Below are 25555 nucleotides of genomic sequence, written 5' to 3'. Positions count from 1 at the left end.
TCATCAGCAAATTTCAGCAAAGTCTTTTGACACTCAGCATTCACAAAATGTTTCTCTAGGTACACTTTGCTTTGCTGAAGCCATGCAGCAGGATTGTTGGGCCAAAAACAGCTACGTCCTGCATCTGTTTCAGTAGTTAAAGTTGCACTGTTGTCACATGTGAGGACAATAACTAAACTTCACATATTTTTAAAGTATTTGATACACACAGCAGAGATTCTGTAGCCTGTTAGCTTTAACAAGTTGTGACTAAACCATCAAAGACATCACATCTGAAAAGCAAATAGTGAGATGGGGAGGATATGACCCAAACTGTGGTTGAAGCTTGATGTGTATTTGCAGTTTCCTGTTTTCATGTTCACCTTGTAGCTCTGCCTTTTGCCTGTGTCCCTTCTGTGTTTAACTGTGCTGTTTAAAAGAGTTACGACTGGAACCAGGAGAATTATAATTAAATTTATAATTTTACTGTAACTCTTGGAAGCTGTGGGGGTTAAAGATTCATTTCTTGCCTTTAATATCAGTGAGATTATCACAGTTCAACCAGCTATCTTTGCCCTCCCTTCTATCAGCTCACAGCTTTATCAATATGTGAATGCTTTTTCAGCATTCACACTATTGTTTTCCCACACGTTTTTTTACAATCTTGCTACATATGCATGCTTTGTTCTATTAGGCCATTTATATCTTGTATCAAAACCTTTATCTCATTTAGGAGATAAGTGCTATGACTTTTGGTTTTTGTAACTTTTATACTTTTCAAATATTTAAGGGGGAACTTTAATATTACCCCTTAGAACCACATTGAGATCCCAATTTATTTTAAGCTTCAATGCATTTGCTTTATTTTTGTTTTCTTATGTTAACTTTAGCTTTAAGCTACCATTCTTCTCCTTTTAGCTATTTTTCTGCTACTTCTATCTAGCCGTTAAATACTTTTAGCCAGACTATCAGCTTGCATTTTGCTCCTTTTAGCTAGTGTTTTGCTTCATTTAGATATAAAACTCAATTTCAGCTTCTTCAGCAAATTTCAGTAGTCCTTCAACACTCAGCATTCACACTGTATTTTTTTAACAGAAAATGCTATTTCTCTAGTTTCTGCTGTGTTTCTGTTTTTTTTTTTCCACATCTAGTCCATCTCCTCTTTTTCCACTTGTCTTGTCCAGCATTTTGCTCCTCCTGACATGGGGTTACTGTGACAGTTAAGAGCTACCTTGTGATGATCCCTTTTTGGATTTTGTGTGTTTTTTGCAGAAATCTGTGTGTCAGAGTGGGTGGGTGTATTTCTGTGTGTCTGGCAGAAAGTTATGTGCTCTTTTCTTATGTAAGCGGGTCTTGGCTGGGTAAAGCAAAGGTTTTAGCTTAGAGGATGCTGGCTCAGGTGGAGAGACGGAGACAGATGCTATTTTGGGAATACTGCGCTCTTTCCATCTACCAAACGCATGAGTTATTCACTCACATACGGTCTCTTGATTCTGAAGGGATAAAAAGACAATAGAAAAGAGGAGTATGATGGGCTGTGCTTTATAATAGGCTGGGTCTGACAGGAGTACAAAATTTGAAAATAAAGAAAACATTTTAATTCATTCACTCTACAAATACTAACATATTTATCTGTGTTATAATAAGTTAATAAATGCTGGGCACTATTACTTAAAAAAATGAAAACAGATAAAAATATGTATGAATGAGTTTTTTTTCCTCTGTTTTACTTGTTAGCATGAAGTTGATTTATTTTATCTCTCTTGAACCTGCACAGCTTCAGACAAGATTTGTAGAGTCTCTGCCAGCTGTTCTGATCTGTCTCTCTCTGTGTATATGTTTCCTTTCTGTCTGTCCCAGAGCATGGCACTGGCCTGGCTCCAGTCTCACCTGTCCTGCACCGTCCTGAGCCTCTTCAAACACCAGGCTAAGCCCAGCGAACACTGCTAAACAGGATTGTGGAGACCATGCTGTCCGGCACTTGGCGTCGGTCTGTGGGGCAACCTTCTGCGGTGCATGTGGTGAACCCCAGTGGGGTGACAGTTTGCGGGGTCCCCAGCGGCACCGTGGTTCTTGAAGCTCAGTATGACTACAGCTACCGGGGAGCAGACGGGAGGCAAGTTTGCATAAGAGAGGGTGAACGATTTGTTCTCCTGAAGAAGACAAATGTAGACTGGTGGCAGGTGAGAACATACTTTATCTTTTGTTTCTCAAGAGTGAAACTGTAAATATAACAAAAACATGGATTTATCCTCTGCAAACTTTTGTACATTTTTGTCACCAAAAAATAACGTCTGTGATGTGATATCTTCTCAGTGTCAGCAAATGCCATTATAGGCCAAAACTAACATCAGTAATTTGATTCCTAATGGTGTTTTTGTCACCTTACATTTTATAAGAGGCCTTTGAGGTGTGACTAAACATGACAGCATAAAGGATCACATAAAGTAGCAGGTGAAAAATCTTTTTCGCTTATTTAGTTTCAACAAACTAATTTTTATAATAATAAAACTGTTTTCTGTACCTCCTCCTAATGAAAGAAACTAGTGATTACCAGTTACTTTTATGCATAGTTTGTGGATTCGGTATGGCACAGAGATACTCCTGCTTGGCTGTAATTCCTTCCACCTTACATCCACAGTTTAATAGTTTGTCTCTGTGTGCTGATCTGCTATGATGTGTGAATCTTCACAGAGCTCTGTGGTGCCCTCAGGTGTCCATCTGCACATTAGCAACTAAATGTAATTGGTGTCTTAATGAAAAAAAAGGCTGTACCAATTTGTATTCAGATGCAAACATACTTTTTGATCAGTATAATCTTAAGAGTAGGTCTTGGTTAGACTTTTAGACCTTTATTATTTTATAAGATTTGTTTTCCAGTAAACAAAGAATATCATCAGGCCTGTCCTTTTGCTACAACCATCTTACCACCTTATGGAGTTAAATTTACTGCCAGTCTTTGTCCAGACTGTTGTCATTTGTGCTTCCATGATGGACGAGCTGGCAAATACTATTAAAACAGGAGTGTCCTCTGTTATTAAGAATATTTTTGGGACTCGTCTGTTCTGTGAACACTTCTTTCCTTACACCTCAAACACAAAAACATGCCTGACTCTTACTTACAGTATATCTTCTGTCTACTCAAGTTTTTATGCAGGCAGATAACATTTTGGGATTTTCTTGCTACACTGACAACTTGAATATTACTCCTCACTCTGAAATCGGTTTGGATAGGAAAGAGTTGGACAAAGGTTTGGAAGCTGACAATCTGAAAAACTTGTCAATCAAGTAAACATATTTAGAGATTAAAACATGGATAATTAGAAAGCATGTATAGACAATAATATGATAATGATTGTATTCAAATTTATATATAGAAAGTACTCAGAGATCTGTTTTTTGACAGGTACGGAGGATTGGAGCAGCCAGTAAAACAAAGCCACTGTATGTCCCTGCCACATATGTGACAGAGGTACCCATCACGCCGATGCCCTCGCCCCAGCGCCTCGTCACGTCAGTCTCACTCAACTCCAACATCAGGATACTACCCCGGGTTTCTCTCTCTCCCAGCTTCACAGGAACTGCCATTAATGAACACGACCAAGGTAATGTAAGAAACTCAATGTAGGATGTTTTTTTAGAATTAAAGAAGCAGCTTCTAAACAAGTTCAGAACTAATCAGAGGCTTTTTTTTCCCTCCTGCAGTGAACAAACCCATTTATCACTCTATGGAAAACCTCAACTCCAGCAGTGCCTTCCAGAGGTCTGACAAGAAAACCAGCATGGGTGTAAACCATTTCCCCACCCTCCCCCTCTCCGGATTCACTTTTACTCCAAATTCTTCCACCTCCCAGTCAAGCCACCTCATGGTCCCTGGGTCCCCCGCAGCCTCCATGGCCCAAACAGAATCATCAAATCCCAGAGTGGTCCCAACCATCACCCGGAGCCAGAGCTCCAGCAACCTGCCTGAAAACCTTACAGAGAACCCTTATGATGAGGTGGGGGGTGGCCTCGGCAGCCACATCAATCACATGATCCCTAAGAAGTCCTGTAGCCAGTGGGACATGGTGGGGGCTTCGGGCAAGAACAACCATCTGCAGGTAAGGAAAGTAAAGTTTTAACAAGAAAATCACATAAATAATACTAAAATATCAGATTATATTGGATATATAGCAGAGCCACAAAAGAAGTTTGAAGAGGGGGTCTTAGGATTTATTTTTAACTTGTAAAAATGCACATTTCTGTCAGTCTGTCAGTTCTTTTCTCAAATGAAACAAACATTCAGGCCTTTGTATGATACAGTAGCCCTGCACTTCTGGTTTTGATTAGATCCAGGACAAGCAAGTTTTCAAAAGGTAAAGGCACATTCAAGTGAGAAAGGAACACAGTGTAGCGTATCAGTTTTTGTAGCATATATTAGTTTATTGGCACGTTTAAACTGTAGAGGTTTCAAAAAAGAAAAATCGCTGAGACTGAAATGACAAAAATTTACCAAAACAAGCGGGCCTTTCTGGGTGGAGTTTGCATGTTCTCCCTGTGTATGTGTGGGTTTACTTGGGGTACTGCATTTTCCTCTCACAGACCAAAAACATCCATGTTAGGCTAATTGGTACCTCTAAATTGTCATTTGGTGAAAGTGTGAATGGTTGTTTGTCTCTATGTGTCCCTGTGATGGACTTGCAACCTGTCCAGGGTATCCCCCGCCTCTCGCACAGTGGCTGCTGGAGATAGGCACCAGCTCTCCATGCAGTGGAGAGGAGAAGCGGGTAAAAGAAATGGATGGATGAATCCTAATCCTTTACTTCATAGATGACATTGCGAATAGTGACGTTAGATTGCAGAAAATGGGTCAAACAAATCCGTCACATGCAGTTTGACGCTGAAGGAAGTGTGGGATTAGATTAATTTTGACTTCCTGTCACTGACAATCTCTAATCTCCGGGATTAACACGTCATAACTTCAAAACTACAGTATACTAACCCAGTGTGTGCTTTTTACAAACTATACATGTACAAGTAATCTTAGAGAACCAGAAACAAAAACATTGTGTGGTCATGATTACTGCTAATATTGAAGTGATCTGTAGAAGTTTGCTGCTGTTTGGAACATTAAATCTTTTGTGTTATTTAACATAGTTTAAGTAGACAAGATTATTTTTGAAAATACCAATAATATATTGCTATAAATAGAAACAGGAAAAAAAATGTGGTGTGTTTGGATTTAATTCTGCACAATGACTGAGCTCAGAGCTGGCGGAGGAAGCAAAATTTGATTTACACTTGCAGTTGTCCTTAATAATCCTCCTACAGCAGCAATCAAGTTAGCGTTGTCGTGACGCCAGCGCTTCCTTACGTTACATCAGAGGGGATTACACAAGGCCTTAATGGGAGAAACACTGAAGGTTATCCTTCTGTCAACTAAGGGGAATTCCTACCACTGAGTATCCAAACTGTCTCTCTAAATAGTCTTGTTTCCACTGAAATGTGTGCACAAGTCATTTCTATGGGATTTCAGTGGAAATGACAGCCCTCTATTTTTATAATTCACTTCCCTTCTTCTATTTTGTTGTTTGTTTCTGCTTGTCTGTGTGTCTTGGTTCAGAGAATTGTCTTCATTTTTACATCAGGAAGCAGCACTAATGAAGCCACATTAATGAATCCATGTTTTTCAAACAGAAAACACTTTCTAGCCATTGGTAGGATTTGTTGATCTCAGCCACTTTCTCAATTTGCCGGTGGTGCATGCAGGGGCTTATCTTTCCGTGATTTACTTCTGCTGCCTGAACATTCACTTAGCAGATCATCAGTGGGGGCTTTCTTCCTGATGTACTTCAGGATCTTTGTTGTTTCATCCATTATAGTGGTTCTGATGCTCACTAGTCCTCTGTCTATATATATATATATATATATATATATATATATATATATATATATACCCAACCACATGAATAGATGCTCACTCATAGCTCAGTTAAAATGGATTATATGAAACCTGAGGACCAGGTAAGAAAAGAATGAAAAATACAGTCTGGCATGGTGAGAAAAATGTCGTAAATCCTCAATCCTGATAAAACATACAATGCTTAACCACCATTTATTTAGTATGATCTCAAATTAAGTTTTAAAATGGCACAAAAACACATTTCAGTGCTTCATTTTATTCACTCCTCTTTTAACCTGTTGGTAAAGACCAATGTTTTGATGTAACTACTGAAGAAAACAGGAAGTATCAGGCGACTCAAAAATGCAGCACTGCCACCTGGAGTGAAGATCTGTCACATTCATTCTTTATATATGAGTGAGAAAAAAAAAACTTTTAATATGATTATAGAGTACAAATAGAAAAAAGGAGTGTCTGTGCGTGAATGGGTGAATTTTGTTAAACCTACATTTGGTCGAAAAGGCTCCATAGAACATTAATATCTTAAAGACTGTGTTATGCAACAGGGATCAAACAGCAAGCAAGTCAATGCATTTTTCTTTGGATTTATAGATCTTCTTCTCTTGTAGCCGTGTGAGGTTTAGCGATCTCTATCAGGATGAGTGTGTGTTTCTGTGAGCTGTGTCTTAATCCAAAATCTGCTGGGTTATTACATAACAGGAGACAGTGAGGCTTGTTCATGACACATCATGGTCTCTGATGGTTGTGTGTCTCTGCTTTACATACAGTGACAGCTTCCTTTGTTCAAGTTTTTTGCATTTTGTTGTTTCTGATCTGCACGGTTATTTTTGCTCACGCACCGTTTGCGACAAAGTTTTGAGCGCTGACAATAAGAGAATGAAATGAGGTTACTTTGCAAGTTTCAAACTATTCATTAGTCATCCGTCATAGATAATAATCCCCAAGAAATCTGATATTTATTCTTTTTTGTTTTCTACAAAGTACAGTGCTCTAACATCTTTATGAATTTGATAAAATTATGTTTTGTTTCTATAAATCAACTTCTGCTTTGTCTTTTGCTACTTCTTCTTTCTTCTTTCTAACTTTTCTCTTGGTTCTTTATACAAGGTCCCAACAGAAGCCTATCTGTCCCAGCTGTCATGGCAGGACTCCCCCATTTATACTGAGATGCAGCTGGAGAAGCATCAGTCCCAGCCGGAGCCGCCCACCCCTGCTCCGGGTCAGCAGCCTCTTCAGGTCAAGGACCTGTGGGAGCAGTACTCTGACCTAGCCACAGGTAGATGCTATTATGTCAATAGCATCACCAAAGAGAGGTCATGGAAACCCCCCCGGCGGGCTCGCGCTCAAAGGAGCAACAAGATAAACCATTCAACACAGCAGGTATTGATTTGCTGCTGCTCCTGAACCCGTGTGCACTCTCTCCTGCTCTAAAATTAAAGAAGGCAGAAGGCAGAAGGCAGATAGTGAGCTGGATAAAAACATCTTCCCTCAGATGAGAGGGTAGGCAGGGTCAGGGTGCAGAATAAAAGACAAGGCTCATTTGCATGCTCGTATGGTTTGCCTGTATTAGCGCTAATGGGGACATTTTCACAGAACTTTCCACCTGAATGGTATTTTCTCTCTTTACAAAGACTCAAAGGATTTTGGGACACACTAATCCCAGGGCGGCTCTAATTCATGAGAGCAGACTCCCAAATGAGTTTGAACAGTAGAGTCTGTACATTTTTATTTCAGCATTAGTTTAAGGACTTCTTGAAGAGTTTTAAATTAATAACATGCATTGAAACACTCTGAATGTGTCAGTGATCTCAAAACATTAGTCAGGTTTATTTCAATATTCAAAAAAGGGCCTGAAACATTTTTAAACTCTGTTTAATGAAGGTTTGTTTGCTTTTTATAAAACATCAGCCAGCAGCTGCTTAGCTCTTTACAGTATGTACGGAAGCAAATACTTAATATGTATAGTAAGTGTTTTTCTTTAAATTGGGGTTTAAAATCTCTTCATATCGAAGTGAATATATGGAGTGAAGTAAAAGGTTTTGTGCATATATTATAAAAGGGAAATTTAAAAAAAGTTTTCTGACACTATTGTTTTGATCTTTATGTTTGTAAAACTTGGATCCGTTTTTGGCACTTACTTCCTTCACAGCTGTTAATTATTCATACAAACTGAAAAGAGAGGAGTGTCAATATTTTTTTAAACTTTTGAAATACTTTGAGTCTTGCTTTTTTTAAAAGAGAACTCTGCACTGATAGTGATATGAAAGTTATTTGGAAATTCCACTCCGATATTCTTAGGAAATAATGTAATTTACCAGGAAGTCTCTTCGTTTTTAGACCGAAATGCAATCAAACATGCAAAAGCTTTGCTTTTTCTAATTACTAGCAAAATAGAAACTTTTCAATTCATATTGCTACAACTTTAGTTATGAAAATATGAAAAAAATAACAATGTACTTGGGCCAAAATATTATTTTTAATCTCAGTGTTACAGTGCTTTTTTATAAACCATATATTACAAGCTATCAAAATGTTTGGCTCATTATTAATGCTAGCTCATATTTTCTTTTAATTCTTTTAATGGATTTTCTCCGTGTTTGTGTTTTGTGCAGGCCAGTCCGGTACAAAGTCAGACGTTACCCCGAAACACCAGCCATCTGTCTTTGCCTCTGTCTGGAAACACGCACAGGGTAAGTGGTCTGTCGTTTTAAAGAGGGTGTAAAATTTAACCTTACTGATCCGGTTTTATGTTATTTCATTGCTTCAGTGAACTAAATAATAGTTTACTAAATAATAGTAAAATCCCCATTACTGTAAAAAGAAATGTATTATCAAAGTTGAATTCAAGTTGCTCTTGCTGTGTGTGCCATTTAATGTTTGAAAATAATAATAATAATAATAATTTTGCTTTTCGGAAGTGTCTTCAGGGTTTCAAATTTTTACCTTATTGCTCTTTCTTTAGTGTATATTTTCAGTGTTGCATTTTTTCTACAAACAGCCGTGCTTTGACATCTGTAAACAGAGACAGCATGAACCACAGTGAAACAAACTCACACACACCCATACACACACACATACCCTGTACACCTGTCCCATGTGAATTTATTGTGTCACTGCCTCCTGGTAGTTTCTGTCCTCTAAACTAAAGCAACAGAAACGCTGCACGTTTCCAGATTAAAAAGGGAGATTAGATCCTTCTGGATCGTTTACTGACCGAATCACTGCCCTCTGACACACACTTCCTGTCCTCTCTGATGATGTTTTTGTGGTGCTCATCTCTGAACTTAACAACAAGCTAATGCCTCCTGAGCTGATGGAGATAAGCAGAACCATTGTGGCCACAAACACAGAGTGTTTTACATCAGCAGCACTGCAAAACTCAACCTAAACTATTTACTAAATTTTCCCAGCAAATTAAAACTGCTCCCACAGCTTCAATTTGCCCCTGTAGCAAAAAAAAAAAAATCTTTATTGTGTCATCAAGATTACTTTTTAATAAGTTTAATTCTACAAGCGTGTTTTCTGCCTCTTAAATATGGATTATGTTGTTTTAAATATTTGAAGACTGTAGTCTGTGACTGAAATTGATCCATTCACCAAATCAGTGATGGCATCTGCAAAGTAAATCAACACAAGCTGTATGATCCAGATTGCTCCAGATAAGCATTTTACATCTGAAAGCTATGTTGCCTCAGCGTTGCATCACTGTTTCAAATTTAATGTTGTTCATCAAAAAAAGTACTCGACTGATCAAAGCAGTGATCCCCCCCATCACGTCAGCTTGAGACACGTTCTGTTGACCTATATGTGTCAGTTTTTATTCTGTGGTACACGATGCATAATGCAAACTGCATACCTCACTGGTTTATGAACCAGGTGTTAAAAACCACATGGGCCATTTTAAATTAGATTAGATAGATTTTTTTATTTTTGAAAATGACTTTGTGACTCTTTCCATTTTGACTTCTGCCTGTCATATTCAGCTACCACTAACAACTAGTTCATTCCGACCGCTCTACTCATCATTTCTGTGTCTGTGAGTTATTGCTTAAGCAGAGGTGGAACTGATCTTTAAATAGCACAAAACTTTAGGTGACAGCTGTTTTCAAGATTACTGTGTTTTATTTGTTTTGTACACATTCAAAGGGGAAAACTTTAAGGCTTACAATGATCTTTTTAGCACCTTAAACCTTCTGTTGGTCAGTAGGAAAGGTGAGGTCATGCAAATGTCAATGTTTTAAAACTTCTTGTGTCCTTAAATATTGCCTTACATGTAAGGAGCCTTGTGCTTCTCTGAGAGAAAATAATGGATGTTTATAAAGCAGCAAAAGCCCATAAGAGAGGAAATTGTTTTCAGGTTGCTGTATGCTCTAAAGTAACTCATCCTGTAGTTAACAGGAACCATGATGCCTGGAGGACCAAGTTTATAAATGGTTATAAGTGGTTTTCAAGTTTATAAATATGGGTGGGGTTTACCTGTTTTTTGTGAGAATTTTCAAAAGTTTTTGGCTGAGTTTGATTGGTGGAGAAGTGAAAAAGGAATTTTTACTGATGATCCTCATCATTTCTTTTGAAATTCTTGACTCAGTTTGTCACTACTTTTCGATAAGAACAATCCTCCAACACTAATACATCATTGCCATTTCAATCATTTTATTTTTACACAATTAAAGCTTAAAGTCCAAATTGTACCAGATCAGTTTTTCTTTCACTGCCGAAGGATCTAAACGTGTCTTCCTGCAGTGAGCACAGTTCAAGCAAACAAAAATAGTTGGACAGTGGTTGATGTGGCAATGCAAACCAAGTACGCATGATGATTCATTTGAGCTCACACCTCCCTCACATGCTGCTGTACATGAGATTGACTGCATAGGGCGATAAAGGCAGCTTCCCTCTAGAATGGGGAAGTAGACAGGGGCTGGAACCAGACGGAGAGATGCATGTTTTTTCACTTTTGCAGTCAGGCTAAAGCGTGCATCATGACACAAAACCGCAGGGGACTGAAGAGTTAAAGACGACAGACAACTTTTAGTTGACCTGAAGTTTATGACAGGGTGAGCGGTCATAATGAGCACCTTCGCTGTGAGTTCATTTTGATTTCCTTCTTTGTTATTTATTTATCCGTGACGCTCTTTTCATTCTCTGCCGTTATTGGAGTGGGACCTGATTCGCTTTATCTGACTGTTAAACAGCATAAAACGATGTTTGAGTCAAGTCAAGTTTCGCTCTTACAGAGCAGCAACTACCTCCCTTTACCTTCAGATGAACACGTAGAAGTGAGTGTACTCTGAGCTGTGGACGTTGTGAGTCAAAGCTGGCAGGATGTTAGAGGGCAAAAAAGTAGTTTCAGTGCTGGTGTGAGTTTGAACCCCCAGCCTCTTATCTGATTTGGCATATGTGTCAACATCCTGTTTTTTAACATAGGTGAGAAATTGGTCCAAATTTATGCCACGAGGGGCACAACTTACTGTTGAAAAAGTATTCAATTTTCACACAATCTGGCAAAAGAAACTTAACAACAGTTTTTTAAAATCTTTTTTTTAGGTCAGGTCCACAGAAAAAGAAAGGGGTTTATCCTAATCCTGACTTAAATATAAAAAAGTCTACTGATATGTGTTTCCTGTCTTTGTTCTCCTGTCTTCTCTTTTTCTCTAGGTGTCACCTGATTTCCCCTTTGGGAGCCACCAGAAAAATTCTGACAGTGGCTGGCAGATGACCCAGGTAAGACATTTTTTTTCCATCTGATGCACTCTTTTGTCACCAGAAGGCATCTAATCATTTCACCTTGGCTCTCACCTTGATAAAAAAAAAGTCAACGCCAAAGCTCTCTTTTCCAGTTTTACATATTCTTCCTCCATAGCAGAATGCATTTGCTTAACAAAATGTGACATCACAAAACTTTGGTGACTTTGTTTGCTGGCTTGAGATCATCAGATAAAATCCTGCCCTTATGTCACATATGATATCTACCTCCTACACACAGACAAAAAAGAAACCTTTAGCCAACAACCCCTTTCATTGTTTCTTTTGTTTGCGTGCCTGGCTGTGTAGCTAATCCTGAGTTTTATTGTTGCTCAAAGGGCTTTTGATAGATGGCATTTACCCCATGAAAATCAAAGAACTCAAGTATTTAAAATTTGCAAAACCTGCATCTTCACTGTATTACTGTAGAACACATTAAAGGAATGCCAGCTATGCTCATTAGATTTTCAGCCATCAGCATTTATGCATATTATAGTGGTGAAACAGCAACTCATGGTGCAAAAAGAAAGGCTGTTACCCAAGCGGTTCTTACTGCAACATGTTGCGTCACAGTGGGGTGTGGGTACACTTGGTTTAAAGTGTTTTTAAAGGCCTGCTCTTTGCAGAAACTCCCCCACAAAAGAACAGCAGATTTGGCTCTTGGAGCTAATCCTCCTTGCATGAAGAGATGCAAGCTTTAGTAAGAATCTTTAGTCTGATTGTTAAAACTAGGATACAGGGATCGGGAGCCTAACTGTGGCTTTTGATGCATAAACAGTTGAAGTTGTTTAAGTTTCTGCATGTGTGTGCAATCTTACACAGTTGCATGTACAGGCCTGGAATTGGAGGCATGAAAAACTCACCATGTCAAGTGTGGATATGCTGTGCATCAGTGTGTGTCCGACTCTACACACTACCTCCTCTGTAAACCAGCTTGTCTCCATCTGTCATTGCAAAGGGTTCAGTCTAGACATGTCTGCATTGTCGTTCTTCCGTAAAAAACAAATTATTTTTAAAAATGTTCAACCTCTTTGAAACCTAATCTGACTGAACAGATGGTTCCATAATGGCTGCAGCTCTGCAGAGAAAACCGAAGTGGATAATAAAACTGGTTGGATAAACAGCAGTGAGCTTTGTAAGAGATAAAGCAGAATTGAATTTTAATCCAGTTTATTACACGGTTCTCAACAAAAGTCATCTCAGGGTATTTTACTGAGGAAGTAAACAAGGACAAGAAAATACAATTAAATAATAGAATTCAGTCTAGTTTGATTCAGTCCAGTACAAGAAAATGGTGATCTTATAGTGGCTATAGGAAAGAAGTGATTTAATGAAACCTGTGCGTATTATTCAATTTCAATTTGATTGAAAAACTCCAATCTTAGGCATTCATGGGATGAAGAGCAACACTGGAGAGGATGTCTCTTTTTTTAAGGTCTTTTTAAAAAATAAAATCTTTTTCAAGCGTCTCCAGCAGGCTGTGGACATCTGCCTCACCTTGTCCTGATTCTACAGGAAAGGCGCTTCATAGCTGAACTCTTTCTCTTCTGTTCCACTTTTGAAAAACAAAAGTAAACCTGCTGTCTAAAAGCGACAAAACTATTCAACCTTTGATATACAATAGCACTTCTTTATAGCTTCATACGTATGATGAAAAATTTGGAATTACGATCTAGATTTTGCAGGTAGCAACTGGTGAAAACCGGAGAATTATGATCTCTCCTGCTAATTCCCATCAAAACTCTCCCTGCAGCATTTTAGATCAGCTGGAGGGTTTTCAGAGACTCACTACTGTCTAACCTAAAAGTAAAGGTACAAAGTGGTTTTTGTGCATCACTTTGGGACGGGTTGTCCTTGAAACTTACTTCATGTGGAAGTTTGAGGACATTGATGAAAACTATATGTGATCTGGTGGTGCTTGTGTTACAAGTAAAAAAAAAATCATCAGGATTGCAGTGCAGCTCTTTCTATTTGTAAGACCAATACTTGTGGTCTAACTTGTTGATTAGTTTTAGACTTTATGGATAAGAAAAGGTGAATGTTATCTGCATGGCAACAAAAATGTATGCCAAGTTGTCTATAACGTAACCTAATAGATGCATATGTGTAAATAAAAAGTGTTGGTTCAAGCACAGAACCCTGCAGAACTCCATAACTAAATCTGACAAGTTGTTTACAATTATTAGAGAAATGTAACTTAAACAGGACTTGTGTGGTTTTGTTAATCCCTTTATCATATTCAGATGGTTTATCATACTAAATGCAACACTGTTATCCAAAAGGACATATATAGACACAGGTTAATTGTCCTAGTCTGTAAGGAGATTGTTAGAAACTTTCATTAGAGCTGTTTCTGTGTTATTTGTCCTGCTGGTGGGGTCAATTATCGCATTAACTTCAGGTGATAAAGGTGTTACAACATATACAGTATTTACTATGAAAGATGAAGTTTTATGGCATAAATGCAATTAGAATTAGTAAACTGATCTTATAAGCTTTGGCTGCTTGTTGGTTTCTATTAGACAGATGCTGCGGAGCAGATCTCCATATTGAGCTTTTTGCGTGCTAACAGCATGCTAAATTTTGGGAAGAGCCACACGTTTATTTTTCTCCTTTCTTCTGTTTAGTATTAAAACGTTAAACTCCCTCATGTTGATAAAATGTGTCTTCTGCGTTTTTTTTTGTGTGTGTTCATTGATTCAGAAGAAAGCAAACGTTTTCTCAGATAGAACTGTATTATCTTTTCATGCCACAAACATGAAACCACCCATTTTTCTTAAATTTTTTTTTTGCTTGTCTTTTCCACCTTTTCCTGACTATTTAACCTTAAAGAGCATGCAGCGTGCCGTCTCCTCTGACACCCTGAGCACGTTGGTGTTTAGTAATACAGAAGTCCAGTGCCACAAGTCTTCACCCCTGCATGACAGCAAGCAGCAGCGCAGCCACTCACAGTCCATGATTGAGAATGGCCAGGTATCCTTCAAAGGGCACACCTAAAGATGTACACACACTCATTAACTGTACAACGTGGAGGAGGAAATTACACAAAAACGACAAATTTTGGTACATAGGTACTGAAACTCAGACGATGCTCTCTTTGTCTTGCAGCTGGTTCAGCAGCACAGCGATTACTCCCACAGTGTAACTAACATCGTCGTTGAGCCTCCGTCTCCTGTGAGCTCTCCAGACAGTGAAGGCTGCACGCCGGTGAGAAGGATGCTGCTTTAAAAATGTGACACTTTTACAGTCATCGCTTCAGCTAGTTATTGATCGTGTGGTGTCCAAAATGTTATAAATTATCCACCACTAGGTTGTCATACTTATTATTATGTTATACTTTTTTCACTGCCTAAAATAAAATAAAATAAATCAAGCATTCGCCATCAGATGTGCCAGACTTTCTAAACAAACACACATATCTTTGTACTGTGGTTGGATATTTCACATTTTTACCTGCAATACATTCTTCTTTGCTTTCATTTACTGTAACTAACATTTACAGTATAGCTTCAAAGTGAGTAATAAATGTCTCGCACCTTAAATGGGGCCATACCGCAGTGGGAGATTTCAGAGCCGTTCCCCTCCTGCTAGTTTTTTTTTTTTTGAATGATGCAACAGTCAAGTTAAATGGCTTTACTCAGGATGCGGTATATTTCTCTGAGGAAAATTGTCTTATAACTGATAATATTTAAACATGTCCTTACAGCTTCACATGTTTTAAGTCGTTGCGTTCATGTGATAATATGAATATTGGTCAGTACTGAACGTTTTTGAGTTGTTTTTTTGTTTTGTTTTTTGTGGTTCAAGGAGCTGGAAAAAGCTGGCCTCTTGAACAAGACGAAGATTGCAGAAGGAGGCAGAAAACTGAGGTGAAGCTGCATTTGTGACCGACAAAGAATTTTAGTTTTAATTAATTTTTGTAAATAAAATCAGACATTTGTCACTCTCTGGGCTGAATACTAACCAGAACATGTGTTTCTGTGGTGTTGCAGGAAGAACTGGAGTCCATCCTGGGTGGTGTTAGTCGGGAACAGTCTGGTTTTCTTTAAAGATCCAAAATCACAAACACCTTCCAGCTGGGTAAGAGCTCAGACAACCTCTGTGCTCCGTGATTTTACTCCGGGAGTTGTATAGCAAAACAATTTCTGTTATTTTTAGTCACGATAAGAGAATAAATGAGTAACTAATATACAAAAGCAAATATCTTGATGTTTGTGTTATGCTTTGATTTGAAAAAGTAAGTTACATGCAGGTTGAACTAAGATTTATTTAAACAGAACCTAATTTTTTAATTATTATTATTTCACAAGAATCAGTAGCCTTTAATAAATTAATTTAAAGAGAAAAAAAAACACAAATCTTCGCATTTCTTGCCCATCACGTTGTTATCACTGGTCTTTCAGCTAAATGACGCCCATCATCTCTGGCGACACCTGTCTGTTGTAGGTGTTGTGTTAAGTATATACTGATCTGTGTAATCATAGATCAAATGGGGCAAAAATGTTGCTCCAAATACATGTGTTTTTATTTAATGCATCTACTTTTAGGGACATATGTGGGCCGAGCATGTCAGCAGAGCAGGGAGAAAGTGACAAATTGTGTTTTGTGTGCATGTTGATCAAACACAGAAACCAGGAAACAGTCGTCCGGAGAGCAGCGTGGACTTAAGAGGAGCGCAACTGAACTGGGCCAACGACCTGTCCAGCAAGAAAAATGTCTGCAAGGTACGAAACAAAAGCATTAAATCAATAAAGACCTGGCTTTACTTGAAGGAATGCATATTTGCCTAATACCTTTCATGCTAGAGTTGAGATATTTTTCTTATGGAACAGCCAACACAAATTTGGGGCAAATATCACACAACTGAAAGGAGATGTGTGGTATAAAAAATATATAAACATTTCTTGACTTTTTCATTATATACCACATGTGCAGTGAATGTAAATTTCAATGTCCATTTTATTTGTTTTAAGGTTTAATTGTTAGTTTGTTTGGTGTGTTTAGAAATGAAAATGCTTAAAGGATAAAAATGTAATTTCTACAATAAAATGGTTCTTATCAGTGAGGGAAGTAAGACTCAGAATCTCTCCTCAGTGACTCATATTTCGGATAAAGAAGTGATTTTTAAAATGATCTGGTTGTGATTTTAAACATCAAAACACTATGTGTCCTAAAAACTTTATTCCTGCTAACTTTGGCCATAAATAAAGTGCTGAGGCAGTTTGTCGTTAGTATACAATGCATCAAAATGACAAAAATGTTTGTTTTTTAGCTGAGGACAGTCACTGGCAATGAGTTCCTGCTGCAGTCAGAGACAGAATCTCTTATCAAAGAGTGGTACAACACCATCAAGAATGTCATCGACAGGCTGGTGAGGCACACACACTGAAAGAAACATGAACTTACAGTACACCACTTCTCTATATGTGGTTACAGCTGGTTCCCCCCTCAGTATCCAAACTTTTAAACATGCAGACTGTTGGCGACTTTGTTGTCTAGTTTGCTTAAAGTCTTTGGGTTTTAAACTCACAAAAAAGTAGTTTGTGTCTCCGTGTTAAGTATTACAAGACTATTGGAATAAAATAGACATTTAAAAACCTGAATCATTGAATCATTTAATGTTCTCTAATAATTAGATGGGTATTTTATTGTAAAGATTGATTTCAGGCTGCTTTTATTTTGTGTACTCTTAATATCCAGAACATTCATGCTTCAGACAGATTTTCACCCGTTTTTGTGTTTAAGACATTTAAAAATCCATTCATCTCATTTTCCTTTTATTGATTTACCCTCAGTATGCTACAATTGTCAAGCAAAAGCAGCTTCATAGACTTTTAAAACTAACGTAATATTTTATATGCAGATATGTTCTCTCAGTTCTGTGCCTCCATTCACTCCAGTCTCACATGTTCTGTTCTCTCTTCTCCTTAAAACCCGTTAAAACCTTTTTTTTTATTTGTTTAACTGCAATATTTTATCCTCTCAGGTGCGTCCTTGAATATGTTTAGTAAATTCAGCTAAAGGGACAGATGAATAAGATAAAGCTGATAGATAGATAAGATAAAAGTTTATTTAAAAGTTTAATCTGAAGTCCTAATCTGCTTTACGTGTTTTGTAGGACCGTGAAAATCCATTAGACAATGTGCTTCAGTACTCTCTGAGGAGAGCCGGCAGCGTGGAGATGCTGGACCAGAGCGGCGACGAGGATGAGAGGAGAAACTCTCGTAAGTCATCATCACTTTGTTACAGTCTCCTTCCTGCCTTTTCATCCTGCCCTCCATCATCTCCTCCATCCAGCCCACTTATATTTTAGCTCCGCTCCCGTGGCAGATCATCCCTTCATTTCGCTGTCCAGCTCTTTCTTGTCTCCCCTCTCCAACGCCTCCTCTTTTCCTCCCTCTGCAGTCCCTCGTTCCGCGTCCAACCTGGAAAACACAGAAAGGAAGCGAGTGAAGACCCGGCTGAAGAAGCTGATCCTGAAGAGGCCTCCTCTGCAGGCCCTCCAGGAGAAAGGCCTCATTAAAGGTAAAGACTCCTCATTTCTCCAGCTGTGGACGTGGTGAATCATGGCTACAAGACGATCCTCCTACAGCAGAAACTTTTGACAAGATTTCAATTTATTTATTTATTTAAGCAAATTTTGCTATTTAAGTGAAATAGATTAAAGTTATGAAGGCAGGCAGGAAATGTCAGCATTTATCCTGCAGTGATGCGACATTCCCTGGTGAATATGTGACGCAATCCTCCTCATTTGTTTAGTAAGTAACTTTTTTTCCCACACTACTAATAAAGCATCATTTATTCATCATTTTTAAAGCTAGAGTGGGCACTAATGTTTTTTATCCTTTGGCAAAAAATTCTTTAATAACCTTTTAACAAACTATAACTCAAATTGTGTCAGAGGAGACTGAACCTCTGAGCCTGCTTTGGGCTTCGTTTTTAGATTTTGGACAGTTTACAACATAAAGGAATACTTTTGTCAATCATAGGTCTCCTCAGAGGTGGAAAGCTCATTTTAACTCTTTTACAAATGCACATGCACAACCTCTCAGATTAAATGGAGGAAACTCCTGCAGGAGAAGTTGTTCCAAAGAAAGAACTGCCTACACTGCAGTTATTCTTTGAAAAAGAAAGATAAAATGGTCGAACAGAGAATTCAATAATAAACACATAAATGAGTGTTGCTATCAGCACATCTACTGATGAAACAAGACTTACATCTTTTTATTTCAAGCTTTTCATTCTGCACCAAAGCTACTAAAATGTTTTTTTTTAGCTATCAGTTTGGCTATCTGCTGAAACTATCCATGTGGTTTATTCAAGTTTCTTTTACCATCATCTTTTACTGACATTTTCAAATAAATAATTTTTTTTTTTTTTTTCACAAAATCTTTCTTTACTGAACAACTGTATGAGCTTTTGGGCCAGTTTGAAACCACAATCTCTATAACAAAATCAGAAATATTTTGTGTAAAATAGTTCCTTTTTTCAGTTTTTTTCTGTTACTTGGTTTATTTCACTTCGTTTTAATTTTTGCTTTTCTCTCTGCACCTGGTTTTAATTCATTGTCACTTCTCATCCTTCTTTAGTGCAGAAGCTTCCCTGTTTCTTTTATTTTCTCTGTTAGATCTTTGTGTGTGTGTGTGTGTGTGTGTGTGTGTGTGTGTGTGTGTGTGTGTGTGTGTGTTTGGGTGTTATTTGGTTGCATCCTGATGTATTTAGTTTCACCTCAAACTGCTCTGCCTTTTTGTTTTTTTATTCCTACTATAGCACTGTCTTTATTCTCAGTTCTTTAATCAAACCCTTCAGTTTTTCATCCATGTCGATCTTGCTACATTCTGACCCAGTAAAAAACAGGATATTGCAAAAGTTCAAAAACTCATACACATTCAATGACAGAATTTCACACCAGTGTTACACAGAATTAAAATGAAGTCATGACATTTAAAATCCACAGGATCAGATGTGTTAAAACTGCAGCCCTGTAAGAAACACACAGCTGCAAATTAGGAGCTCTGATTTTGGGATGTTTTTTGCTCTTGTTTAATTATAAATTGTCTTAAACCTTCAAACTACAATGATGGACCAGGATGCAATTTTTAGATTTTAAGATTATGTATATGAGTTTATCTTTTGTTGAGAAATAGCAGAGTTGTCACCATTTTGGTCGAGCCTTAAAAATAACGTTATATGCAGTCTCATGTGTTATTGCGAGATGTCGTGCTCAGAGAATATTGTGAAAGACTTTCAGCAACTGCCGCATCAGACCTTAACTGACTAAGAGTCTTTTTTTATGTTGGCTAATGTTGGTTAGCTTGTGCAGCCATCTTAATTGGGATTGGCTCCAAAAGTTAATAAACTTTAGATGTACAGCCACTGTTTATTACCTGAAAATTTCATTAAAATCTGTCTAGTGGTCCATGAGATATTTTGCTAACAAACAGAGTTTAATCCAAATATTTAAGGGCAAAATTTTAAACAGCAATCTAAAGCAATCTGTTAGCACTTAGAATATGTGTTGGGGATCAGTCTCGGCTACTACCACACCAAACTTTAGCTCAGTATCTGTAAACATGACTGAGTTGTAGCCATTTTCATGTTTTTAAATTCATTTGGCTGTGGCAGACTCCTAAAGTTAATTAGCTGAAGAGATATACCCAGCAATTATTTTCTGCAAGTTCAGAGATATTTTGGTATCGGACACAAACACAGACAAAAGCATAACTCTCTGCATTTGCCTCACGGCGGCAGGCAAAAAGGATTATTAGAGATGTGGCCCCAAATTCATTCTCATTAAGGACAAGATTTCTCTTTTTATTAAAACATTAAGGCAGTGCAGATGAATGGTGAGGCACCTGAAAATCTCTATCAAAGCACATCATATTAGAAAACAAATACATGCATTAAACTGGTCAGTCGTGCCCAAACCTGGTCCTGGAGGGCCTCTACCCTGCATGTTTTAGATGTTTCTCTGCTCCTCAGCAGGTCTTCAAGTTCAACAGAAGCCTTTTAATCACTCAGTCAGTCAAATCAGACATGTAAAAACGAAGAAACAACTAAAACATGCAGGATAGTGGCCCTCCAGGACCAGGATCGGACACCGCTGAGCTAGACACAATTACAGTATTCATGACTACATTAAAAAACATATGCTGTATCATTAAAGCTGGATACTGTTGCCACACATTTGAGTAACCCTGTAGTCCAAAGAGTACAGTGGGTGAGTTGCATCATTCAGTGTGAGCTTTCACGTCTGAACTGTGTCAAACCTGACGGGCTTCTCTCAGAGTGAACACACTCCGTGTCAGTAGATGAACTTCAGCTTGTCGCTCTTACATCATAAAAGAAACCCTTCTAAGCTAACCATAAACACTGGGTTTGTGTCCATCTCTTATCGCCCCTCAGATCAGGTGTTTGGCTGTCGTCTGGAGATGCTCTGTGAGCGAGAGAGGAGCACCGTGCCTCGCTTCGTCAGACTCTGCACCGAGGCTGTGGAGAAGAGAGGTACAGTCGCTGCAAACACGCCTCCCTGCGAATGGGATCGCTGCTAAATGTGGACACAAGAGAAATCCCCCTGCGAACCCGTGCTGAGCATCAGCTGACAGCGAGTCTGAGCTCACCACTTTAACAGATTTCTGACAGAAATCTTAGTCGTATCAACAGAAAATTTTTGTAATGGCAAAACCTACAGTCTGAAATTCAGAGGCGTTCTTATGACAGCTGCCAGGCAGGAGAAGATAAATGGGAAACAATTGATTTGTTTAGAAATAATGCAGCAGTGAGTATCTAACACGGGAAAGGAAAATCAAGGTTTAAGGCCTTAAAATTCTGTTTTTGAAAAATGATTATGTCAAGCCATAGTTAATATCAAGTCATTCTAATGCATCTTGATTGAACTTTTTAACAAGGTGTGATAATAGCCATTTTTTAATTTTTACCGTAATTTTGTCAAATTACAAGTGTAACAGAAATTATACTTTATTCTGGAGATTTAATAAAGTTTTATTTGCTTGATAATTGAGAAATTACAATCTACAAAAAGTCTGAAAAGTAAAAACTGAATTTCTATCTGTTTTTAAAGATTTTTTTTTTTTAAATTTGTCACAGATAATCAAAACAAATGTACCTGAGTTCTACAAAGACCTCCAAATAACTGGAATCAAATGAAGTTATATAATCAAATTAATCAAAAACAATCCAAATCTCGACAAAGTGTGCATGTTTTTTGTTTTGTCTGAATCTATAGCTTTAAAGCTTTCTGCTTATTTTCTACTGTAATTATAAATACTTATAAGGATATTTTTAATGTTTTGCAAGATTTTACTTCCACTGCTGATCACAGATTAATGTTTTTCATGATTTGTTGAAACTAAGAACAACACATTTCTCTTAAACATTTGCTTTCATTGTGCTTTTTTTTTATAGTCAGTGCTTGTAGTTTGGCTTAGTTTACAACTAATTTAGAAACTAATGTGGGAGGAGAAAGAAGAAATTCTGTTTCTTTATAAAACTATGTAGAAGTTTGATGAAGTACGGAAGTTCAAAATGTTAAGAGGAAGTTTAAAAAATAAAAATATGTAGTCATACGATCACACCATATGTCCCCTTGTTTTGAGATGTATTTTTTAGATTGTTAAAAGTGCTAAAACTGTGCTTTTGCTCCATGTTTGTCGCACATCTTTAGGGAGTTACGTAACATGACTTCCTTTGCACCATGAATTATTGATTCACAGAAAATGTGGCTGCCTGTCATGTCCAGCAGAACAATCAGATCAGCACAGGCTGTGTTAAAATCCGCCTTAAACCATCAAACTGTAAATAGTTAAACATGTGAGAGCTAAATGTGGACGTTGTGACGGGACGGTGGAGATGCTCCTGTCAAACCGGCTCTGTGTTGCAGGACTGGATACGGACGGCATCTACAGAGTGTCAGGAAACCTGGCTGTGATTCAGAAACTTCGCATTCTGGTGGACCACGGTGAGCATAAAGGGGGGGAAACAACAAAAATTTAATTATTTCTGTCAACAAAATAAGATTAGAGGGGGAAAATATCAATGAAGGAAATGTAGAATCTTGACTTATTTCTCAGCTACTTTAAATCACAGTTATTTGAAATGAAAATCTCCCTTCACAACACAGTGAACTGTATACCTGACTGCAATCTGTCACCCCCTCCACACACACATCTGTTCTGATAAAGCAGACGCAGCAGAAAGCCTCCTGAGTAACTGTTGGTTTTTGCAGAACGAGCGCTGACCACTGACGGCCGTTTCATGTTCCCAGCGGAGTTTGTACAAGGTAGATTCAGAGGCAGATGAAAGAAAACAGTCGCTTTCGCTCCTGACTCGGCCTGCTTGTTTTTGTCGCTGCATAATGTGAATAACTCAATCCAAAAGTCCCCAGAATGCCCACCCAAAGAGCTGAAGAGCAGAGCCGAGCTGCCGCGCAGACGAGCGCCGCGTAGCATTTTGTTTTCGCCTTTTGTTGTTGTTGTGATACCATTTGCTTGATGTGTGTGTCCCTTCAGGCTTTCTGTGCTTCAAGTTTTCTGATGTAATAACGTGCAGCAGGTTGTACAGCGGGTTCTCGTGCGGTCCGTGGGTGCCACCAAGTGGACGAAGCAGGGAATCAGCAGCTTGCGAAAAGCTCTTACTACAGTCTGACTGCTCTTTCTCAGTTACACAAATTCTGCTTCCTCATACCATTAATTTGTTGACACAAGATCAAATTAAATTAAATCATTCTGGTTGTCTCTTTGATTCAGTTTGAGAAGCAATAGTCAGGCCTGTGTGTCAAAAAACAAGAGCACCTGATTGGTTAAAGTGTGTCTGCATCAGTGTGTTATTTCTGCAGCTAGAAGCCTTCTTGTTGCGCCTCAGCCCTGAAATACATTCATGTTAAATGATGCTGTCTCCACTGTTTAAACTAAACTCTTTTACTATTTTCATATTCTCTTAACTTTCATTCACTTCCTTTGACTCTGACTGTCTGATTCTTCCCTTCCTCCCACGTGTCTCAGAGGAGAAGCTGAATTTGGACGAGAGCGAGTGGGAGGACGTTCATGTTGTCACAGGAGCTTTGAAACTTTTCTTCCGCGAGCTTCCTGAGCCACTTGTGCCGTACGGATTCTTCACCGACATCGTGGAGACAGTCAGTGAGTGATCAGCTTCAGCTCCCCTTTCTGGGATGGGTTATTTTATAACAATCAACTAAATTCTTAAAGTCACTTCACGTCATTCATGTACAGTAAAATGCACCTCAAGGCACTTTACAGAGATAAAAAACAAGTTCAGTTCAATTCAACTTTTTGTTTAGCACTGAGTGTATAAATATCAAATAAGTGAGAATAATCAGTCAGTCTGAAAGAAAAAGTAATGCTTTATTAGTTACTTGATAAATGCTTCAAACAGCAAAAATAATCTGCATTATATTTGAGCTGACACTTGTTTACACAATTTTCTGTATGTGTTAGATTTTGCTAAATATATGTGGGCTGATGCAGTTGAAAAGTCAGTTTTATAAACATCTGTAGAGCACCAGGACGTCTGCATATGAAGCCTTTTCATTGTTTTTACTTTAATATTGTGACATTTTGAATACAAACAGCGTTGTTCTCCTTCTGAGTCACAAGCAGAGCAAAGGTCTCTCTGTGTTATTGGGGGGTTTTCACACCTTTCACCTTGTCAGCTTGTGGTCAAAATGAAATTGAAAAGTTATGCAATAGTTTGTTTGTTTTTTCATGCTGTGGGCATCAGACTCTCCTTCAACACATTTAATGCATAGTGTGGCAAATATTCAGTACATTGTGAGCTTTAGAGTTAAAAAAAAACAATGTTTCTGCACAACAATAATAATCTCCACTGACTGTCTTCTGTTGTAAATCACACGATGAGGATCAAAATAACAAGAGCAATAAAAAGAACCAAAGGAAAGTCAAATCCTTTGATTTTTTTCTTATTTAATGTTTTTTTACCCAAATTCAGCCCCTTTTTTGTGGCAGTATTTCACCGCTTTCAGCGACTTCCTCATACAGCCTGAACTGCAAAAATAAAAATATAAATCAATAAAATAAAACACCCCTCGTGTGACCAGTGATTCCATTTAGTTCTATTTATATATTTTTAGAAACTTGTTGATAACTCTTAGGTTTGTTTACTGTTTATCATATTAAAAATTAAAGGAGGAATGCATATCACCCTCTGCCTTTCACGTGAGAGTTTTAAATTAAGATCATCTTATGGTGAGTCGTGGCCATTTTGATCAAACCTTGTAAATGTTGTGAGATCTCCCAAAATGTCTAACATTCAAAGTATGTGTTAAAGATGACACTCAGCTACTACCACATTCAACTTTAGCTTAATATCTTTAGAACCGACCGAGTTGTAGCCATTTCTGTCTCGCTGATGTCATCTTGCTATGGCAGCCATCTTAAAATGGGTTGACTTCAAAAGTAAAATCAGTTTTAGCTGGACGTCGAATGATTAATTTATGAGAGTTTCATTAAATGGTGGTAGTTCCTGAAGTATTTTGCAAACATGGCAGACAAACACCAACACACACACACACGAGTGAAAAATATATTTGCCCTTTCAGGCAAGATTCCACATACTGTAGGTAACTGAAGATAAATATAAAAGGAAAATGGTGCCCTTAAGAAAAAAAAACATAAATTCTAAGAGCAGGAAGAAGGATAGTTATCATTATTACACTAAAAGCTGGAATTGATTGAGCTACTCTAGACTGAAGGAATGACTTTACAAATAAGAAAAGAAAATGTTGTATAGATCTTTACAATTTAGCTGTTTCACTTGTTCAAACATGATTATATAGTACTCAAATTTTCACACCGCTGGGTAACAAAAATAATGTTTTTTGTTTGTTAGTTTTTCTATGAGTGACAGAAAAAGGCAAAAAATCAACAATACATTTGT

At 37.9% G+C, this 25555-nt stretch overlaps 1 protein-coding gene across 2 annotated transcripts in view; it reads left to right on the top strand.

Moving 5' to 3' along the window:
* Positions 1 to 25555, top strand: part of arhgap9 (Rho GTPase activating protein 9) — a 41994-nt gene that overhangs the window by 11700 nt on the left and 4739 nt on the right. Inside the window, exons 2-19 of one of the 2 annotated variants that reach the window (XM_017408932.3) lie at positions 1840 to 2162; positions 3386 to 3584; positions 3685 to 4079; positions 6989 to 7261; positions 8494 to 8571; positions 11537 to 11602; positions 14456 to 14596; positions 14732 to 14830; positions 15431 to 15492; positions 15616 to 15703; positions 16252 to 16347; positions 16896 to 16994; positions 17742 to 17847; positions 18029 to 18148; positions 21029 to 21127; positions 22524 to 22601; positions 22869 to 22922; positions 23644 to 23778. In XM_017408932.3, coding sequence (XP_017264421.1) covers positions 1947 to 2162; positions 3386 to 3584; positions 3685 to 4079; positions 6989 to 7261; positions 8494 to 8571; positions 11537 to 11602; positions 14456 to 14596; positions 14732 to 14830; positions 15431 to 15492; positions 15616 to 15703; positions 16252 to 16347; positions 16896 to 16994; positions 17742 to 17847; positions 18029 to 18148; positions 21029 to 21127; positions 22524 to 22601; positions 22869 to 22922; positions 23644 to 23778 — 2404 coding nt within the window. In that variant the 5' untranslated portion in view covers positions 1840 to 1946. The remainder of the gene's footprint in view (positions 1 to 1839; positions 2163 to 3385; positions 3585 to 3684; positions 4080 to 6988; positions 7262 to 8493; positions 8572 to 11536; positions 11603 to 14455; positions 14597 to 14731; positions 14831 to 15430; positions 15493 to 15615; positions 15704 to 16251; positions 16348 to 16895; positions 16995 to 17741; positions 17848 to 18028; positions 18149 to 21028; positions 21128 to 22523; positions 22602 to 22868; positions 22923 to 23643; positions 23779 to 25555) is intronic. The other variant, XM_017408933.3, reaches the window with a different exon arrangement.

This window comes from Kryptolebias marmoratus, linkage group LG4 (genome assembly GCF_001649575.2).
Source record: "Kryptolebias marmoratus isolate JLee-2015 linkage group LG4, ASM164957v2, whole genome shotgun sequence".
NCBI classification, from domain to species: domain Eukaryota; kingdom Metazoa; phylum Chordata; class Actinopteri; order Cyprinodontiformes; family Rivulidae; genus Kryptolebias; species Kryptolebias marmoratus.
The sequence above is the reverse complement of the archived record's forward strand: the minus strand, read 5'-3'. Positions and strand labels throughout refer to the sequence as shown.